General features: G+C 39.6%; 1 protein-coding gene across 1 annotated transcript in view; it reads right to left on the bottom strand.

The window, feature by feature from the left end:
- Positions 1–313: 313 nt before the first annotated feature.
- The window catches only part of EFCAB2 (EF-hand calcium binding domain 2), a 312,984-nt gene continuing 305,768 nt past the window's right edge, over positions 314–7,529 (bottom strand). The window contains exons 9-10 of the mRNA XM_007949158.2: positions 1,938–2,038; positions 314–409 (exon numbers count right to left, since the gene is read on the bottom strand). Of these exons, the coding sequence (XP_007947349.2) occupies positions 314–409; positions 1,938–2,038 (197 nt within the window). The remainder of the gene's footprint in view (positions 410–1,937; positions 2,039–7,529) is intronic.

Below are 7,529 nucleotides of genomic sequence, written 5' to 3'. Positions count from 1 at the left end.
TTACTTACTGGTCTCCCTCACTAAACTATAAGCTTAGGGATTTATTCACTTTGCATCTCTAGTTCCCAGCATATTACCTAATGATACTCAGTAAATGCTTAATGAATGAATAAACAGTGACAGTCTCTTGGGTAGCAGCCTCCTGTGCTGGGAAGCAGGACTGTATGCCTAAGAGAAACAACTACAAGCGACATCAATTGTTTATGTGTGTATATGCCTGATGAAGCCATTTTTCAACAGAAATCACAGTGTGTGTGTATTGTGTTGTATGAAATAATATATAGGTAATGGAAGATTTCCATTTTCCTTTACCTTATATTCCTCTTTGCTTGTAAGTCCCTATGCATTTGCCCATTGTGACTCCTTGTGCTAAGTTAACTGTATTCTGCTCTTTCAATAGTTGTACTTCCTGCATACCATAAAAATTTTCAGTATTCTTAGTCAGTATTCAGGACAATATTCCCATGAGAGAGATTCTGAATAGGTGAGAGTTGTAAAGACCAGGACACAATTGTTACTACTTTAAATTATGGATTTCCACTAAATTTTCTTTTCTCTAGATTCAATTATTTCAACTTCTTTAGCTATTCCATAAATGGCAACAAACTGGATCAGCAAATTAAAATTTTTATGCTAACTTACTATTATGTCAAAAATAAATTTATAGTTGGTACTCATAAGGAATCAATTATTAATATTCACTTCAATAACTCTCCTTCCACATTCAGATTGCTAAGGTATTTGTTGCTTAAAAAAGAAGACTTAATCATATTGCTACTATTTTCAATTTGTGGTCTTTCTGCCCCCTCCCAAGAACATAATATGTCAAACCTTGGGCCATTCCAGTTAGTCTTCATTCTGTCAGTTTAAGTAATATGAAGGCAAATGGGTATTATTTTAGGAAAAAAACAACAATCCATGGATAAAGTTAAAATATTATTGGAATAGTTTTTAAATTATTAGCAATTTGACATTCCATAGGCTAAACATACTATATATATGTGGTGTAGTAAGTTACATAGTGTGCCTTTTCTAGCCATAAGTCTTTGTAAACTCCGTGATGGATTTTGCCATGAACAACTGAGTAGCTCCTGATTGTGAAAGTTAGCCACCTGGGGTATTTCTGTTGGGTGTAGCACCAAGTAATTTTCTGGGAACGTCTTTCTCTCTCAGGTGTATAGAATTCTAGTGTTGGGATTAGTTAGTCTGGCCACTCTGCCAGGCTCAAAAGGAGCCCTCCCAGAGACAGGAGGAGTCCCTCTGATTGCTGGCTGAGAAAGATGTGCTGCTGAGAGAATGTGCTCCCAAGAGACACGCACTTGCTGAAAGAGAGATGTGAGAGACATGTGCTGCTGAGAGAGAGACTGAGAGACATGCACTGCTGGGAGAGAGACACTGAGAGACATGCACTGCTGAGAGAGAGGCTGAGAGAGACTGTCGGCTGAGAGACAGTAGGCTGCGAGAGACTGAGGGCATTTCTGAACTTGAATTGTAGCCTGTTGCATCCCTAATAAACCCCATAATCTGTGAGTTCTATGTGGCCACTGCATTGAATTATCAAACCCAGCAGAGAGGTGGGGCGTGCTGTGGGAGGAATGGTTGGTGTCAGGGTTGGTGAAAGGGCTGGAGGGAGGCGGCATGTCTGGCCTCACAGGGATAGGCTTTGGGCTACTGATGGTGATTCTGTCTTCTTCTTGTGGGGTCAGAGGGGGTCAGAAGATGTGGCCTCCTTGCCCCTTTGGCAATATATTTATGCTTTAAATTGTTATAATCATTCTAAAAAACAAAGTACCTTGAAATAGTTTATGTTGAAAGGTATTAATTATCAGATGTAGGAATTACAAGATAAAATGTAAAACCCACAAAGACAAAGCAAATTTTTAAAATTGTGCTTTGAATTAGAAATTAAGTCTTCAGAGTGTTTAATTTTCATCTACCACCATCATTGTTATATAGTCCTTGTAATGAATTGAATTTGATTCTGGATCAATTGCAGCAGACAGCATTTCTTCCATTTCCTCTTGAGAAAAAGGCTCACCTGAGAAGGACAAGAAGAAAAAGGGCATCATTTACTGTGATTTACCTGTTTCTCTTTTTCTTTCTACTGTTGTTGTTGTTGTTGTTGTTGTGTGCGTCGAGTCAAACCCGACTCATAGCGACCCCTCCTTGGGTTTCCGAGGCAGTATCACTACGGAAGCATGGAGCTCCATAAGGTCCCATTCTATCACTAGTTAGTCTCCTCATGGGCTTCTGAACTGGCACAGCATGACAATCCAAGAGTTCAAAGAGCATGCTTTTTGTACTTATCTATGTTGCAGATATCATAGATTGAGCAACCTATTCTCACTGCCATTGAGTTGATTCCAATTCATAGTGACCCCCATTGGATTTCCAAGGCTGTAAATGTTTAGGGAAGTAGATTACCTCATCTTTCTCCCATGGAGCAGCTGCTGGGTTTGAACCACAAACCTTTGGGTTAGCAGGCAAATCCCTTATACACTACACCACTTGAACTCCTAAGCAACCTATAGAACTGATAAGTTTATCCCAAACAGCAGGAAGACATAAAGGCATAGTGAATAAAATTGTTTATTTATTTAAATAAAATGGTTGAGATTGTCAAAGGATTAATTTGAAGGCCCAGTTGGACAGAGAATCTAATTACTATGTTTAAAGCAAGGGTATGAAGAGAGGATTATATGGTTGCTATGAAAAACTTCAGCAGACTGGCAACTCTATTAATGGTGAACATGAACCTTGTAAAGACCTTTGTGGTGGTTAAATTTGTGTGTCAGCTTGGCTGAGCCTAGTTGAGTAGATGGGCAGCTGGATGTAGTGTTCCCCATGATGAGACTGGTAATCAACTCCATTGTGGAATCTACTGGGAGCAACTGAGTAGCTGCCTTTGGGTATGTGGTCTGCTTCCCATATATAAGAAACAGCTTTGGGAATGGTCTCTAGCTTATGGCATGCTTGAACCCTGCATGTAGCCGTGTCATTGTTCAGCAGCCTGCCATACTCTGCCAACCTTGGGACTTACAATGGACTTGAATTAATGGCCTGCCATGTGGTTTGGTAACATCAGGACTATGCCATTTTATTTGTTGATCTTGGGCTTGTTAGCCTCAGTAGCCTGAGTGAAGAGATGTCTCTAGCTTCAGTGGGTGGGGAACAAGAGGCAGAGCTGAAGCCCAAGGTTGAGGGTCTTTCACAGCCCCTAGAGCCTGGCACTTTGAACTCGAACTTCTAGCCCCCTGAACTGTAAGAGAATAAACCCTTGTTTGTGAAGGCCATCCCATTTGTGGTATGTTCTTGCCAGAGCACACTAGGTAACCAGAACAACCTTGCACAAGGAACCCTGGTGGTGCAGTTGTTAAGTACTCAGCTGCCTAAGTAAGATTGGTGGTTTGAACCCACCAGCTGCTCTGTAGAAGAAAAGACATAGCAATCTGTTCCCATAAAGATTATAGCTGAGGAAACCCTATAGGGCAATTCTTCCCTGTCTTAAAGGGTCACTAGAGTCAGAATTGACTTGATGGCACAAAACAACAACATGTAAAATTAATGAAGAGCAGATAACAAAGACTTGCAATTGTAACAATTATCTCTCTGGATATTCCCATACCAGGCCTTGCCAACTCAGTCATACCAGCTGAACCCAGGGAGAGATGGCACTCATCAACTATTTTTAAGAGAGTCCTCTTTGTTATAGTTTGGCCCAGTGCTGGTGTCAAGTGAAACCAGAAACTGTATAGAAAATCTGTGGGCTTTAATTGGATTCAGATAACAGCTGAGGGCCATCTGGATATTGGTTTCACCAAAATGAGAAACAAACTTAGGAAGATTGCTGGAAGGCTGTAGACTATTTAAGACAGAACTTTGTCCTGACATTAAAAATCAAGTAACATTCAAATCACTATCTTATCCCTAAAGAGTCTTATCCAAGTAGGTGAGTTACCAGGGCCTGAGGCTCACCTACAGTCTGAGTCTAAATCACCTGACATTAAAAGTCACGCTTTCTAAGCTGGAATTCAGTTATTGTTGTTAGTTGCTATAAAATAGAGTAAATCTGCCACATAGGATTTTCAAGGCTGTGACCTTTCAAAAGCAGATCACCAGGAGTGTCTTCCAAGGTGCTTCTGAGTGAGTTTGAACTGTCAGTCTTTCAGCTGTCATAGTCAAGTGCTTAACTATTTGTGCTACCCAGAGACTCCAGAATTCTGTTAATGAATGATACTGAAATGATTCAAATGAGTATATTGATGATGATGATGACAGTACTATCAATCAAAAGTAATTTTGAAATCATGCTTATATCCCAAAAATGCCTAAAAGACAAGTGTCTGATTCTTTGTTACGCCTAATTGTTAAATACTAAATCCACCACCAAATGAACTTTGATAGGCACTACCAAAGTCCTGAGGAACTTGCATACTAATAACAAACATTTACACATTTGACTGCTAACCAGAAGGCTGGCGGTTCAAACCCACCAGCCACTCCTTGGAAGTAAGGTTGGGCAATCTACTTCCGTAGTGATATGGCCTCAGAAACCCAAAGAGGGGTCACTATGAGTCGGGCTCAACGGCACATAACAACAACAACTGACTGACACAGTGACTGCAACAATGGTTCAAACACAACAATTGTGAGTTTACAACAATGGTGACTCAATAGCACCTAACAACAGCTTCACATATATTAACTAAGTTAATCTCCCAACCACCTCATCAGTGGTTCTTCTTGTTGTTAGGTGCTATGGCTGAGCTCATTGTTGTAGCCACTCTGTCAATCCATCTCATTAAGGGTCTTCTTCTTTTTCACTGACACTCTAATTTACAAAGCATGATAGATATCCTTTTCCAGGGACTGGTCTCTCCTGATTATATGTCCAAGTATGTGAGACAAAGTCTCATCATTCTTGCTTCCAAGGAACATTCTGGCTATACTTCTTCCAAGACAGATTTGCTCATTCTTTTGACAATCCATGTTATTATATTCAATATTCTTTGCCAACATCATAATTCAAAGGTGTCAATTCTTCTTTTGTCTTCCTTATTCATTGTCCAGCTTTCACATCCATATGAGACAATTGAAAATATCATGGTTTGGGCGGGGCACAACTTATTCTTCAAAATCTTTGCTTTTTAACACTTTAAAGAGGTCTTTTGCAGCAGGTTTGCCTGATGCATGAAATGTTTGATTTCTTGACCGCTGCATCCATGGGTGTTGACTGCAGATCCAAGTATTGGTATTCTCTGCTTTCAGCCAAGATCTGTATATCAGTAATGATATCTCTCCTTCCATGTGCCCTTTGAGTCTGCCTTGAATTTGATTCCTTGTCAATGTACTGCTGCAACCATTTTTGAATGATCTCCAGCAAAATTTTACTTGTGTGTGATATTATTGATATTGTTTGATAATTTCTGCATTCCTTTGGACCACCTTTCTTTGGAATGGGCAGGGCACATATATGGACCTCTTCCAGTCAATCAGCCAGGTAGCTGTTTTCCAACTTTCTTGGCATAAAAGAGTAATCAGCTCCAGCACTGCATCATTTGTTGAAACATTTCAATTGGTATTCCATCAATTCCTGGAGCTTTGTTTTTTGCCAGTGACATAAGTGCAGCTTGGACTTCTTCCTTCAGTACCATTGGTTCTTGATCATGTGCTATCTTCTGAAATGGTTGAACGCTGACCAATTCTCTTTAATAAAGTGACTCTGTATATTCCTTCCACTGTCTTTTGATGCTTTCTGAGAGATAAGACCTGATATTATCCCCATTTACAGCTGAGGACACCAGAGCACAAAGGAATAAATCAGCCTGCCCCAGATAGTGAATGGTAGAACTGGAACCTGAACACTACACTCCACTACTTAGAACAAGATCTTGATCCCAGTAAAACACCAACGGTAACACACTGTTCTCTTAGGCAAGGAAACAGGTACACAGTTTTGGATCAAGAATGGGAAGAAAATAGCATAATGGTAAAAAGTATAGGTTTGGGAACTAGACTACTCAAATGTCTGTGAATTCAAATGCTGGCTATGCCTTACCAGCTTGAAGATCTTGGATAAGTCATTTAACCTCTCTATGCCTCAGTTCTTCTGTGTAAAAATGGAGATGATAATAATTCTACTTATTTCATAGGATTGCTAAGAAGATTAAGTATGTTATCATTTGAAAAGCACTTAGAACATTACCTGGTATATAAGAAGCAACATGTTTGAAAACAGTTTTTTAGATTTTCCCTGCTGCTAGATATTTCCTGGCACAATACACATGCCTGGACACATGTGGACTTCTATCTTGTAGGAATTGGATTCAGTGTGATTTAAGATCATCATACGACATTCTGGGCATTTAGAGAACATATTTTCAAACTAATGAGTGTGTTTAATGCTCTATGGATACTGTGCAAGTAACTTTAATCCATGTTATAAAGTATAGATGTACCTAAAAACAACATATAGAATTATGAAAATTTCAAAACACCAATTGTTAAGCAACTATTTTACATGGTTAATAAAATGCTCTCACAGTTGGCCAATGGGTATGTTATATTCAATAATACATTAGATTTGAATAGTACTTTATATCTTACAAATCACTATCAAACATATCTCATATAATGTAGGAGCTATTTATTAATATTTGTTGAATAAATCACTCAAACTATGTATATTCTAAAATTATTATAAAAAACAATCATCCTATGCTTAGACTGCTGCAACCAGTTGCAGCAGTATATTGACAGAACTTCCAGAGGTGCAAGCTGGATTCAGAAGAGGATGTGGAATAAGGGATATCATAGCTGCTGTCAGATGGATCTTGGCTCAAGGCAAAGAATACCAGAAAGATGTCTACTTATGTTTTACTGACTATGCAAAGGCATTTGATTGTGTGGATTATGACAAATTATGGATAACATTGAAAGGAATGGAAATTCCCAAACACTTGACTGTACTCATGAGGAACCTGTACATTGACCAGGAGGCTGTCTGTCATTTGAAAGAAACAAGGGAACACTACATGGTTTAAAATCAAGAATGGAATGCGTCAGGTTTGTATCCTTTCCCCATAATTCTTCAATCTATATGCGGAGCAAATAATCCGAGAAGCTGGACTATATGAAGAAAAACATGGTATCAGGATTGGAGGAAGAATCATTAACAGGAGTTCCGGCAAGATGGCGGACTAGGCAGAAGGACTGCACAGACCCTCTTCAACAAAGAAAAGGGAAACCAATTAACACAGACACAGAAGATAATTTTGGAACCCTGAGCCTTGAAGGGAAGGATACAGAAGTGGACTAAACCCCAACTAGCAGAAGAATTTGTGTGAAAATACCGAAAGAGGAGACATATGGAGCTGCGGTCTGGCAGCATTCCTGAGCGACCCTGATGGCACAGACAGCTTGGAGATTCCCAACTGATGCCAGGGACTGCATGGAGGACTGTTCATGGTGGCTGTGGAACAAAGGGAGAAGGTGAAGAGAAAGGTGGGCTGAGCTGTGGACTTTTGCCG

This window comes from Orycteropus afer, unplaced genomic scaffold, assembly GCF_000298275.1.
Source record: "Orycteropus afer afer isolate SDZICR_OR568_19922 unplaced genomic scaffold, OryAfe1.0 scaffold00239, whole genome shotgun sequence".
In the NCBI taxonomy this organism is placed as follows: domain Eukaryota; kingdom Metazoa; phylum Chordata; class Mammalia; order Tubulidentata; family Orycteropodidae; genus Orycteropus; species Orycteropus afer.
The sequence above is the reverse complement of the archived record's forward strand: the minus strand, read 5'-3'. Positions and strand labels throughout refer to the sequence as shown.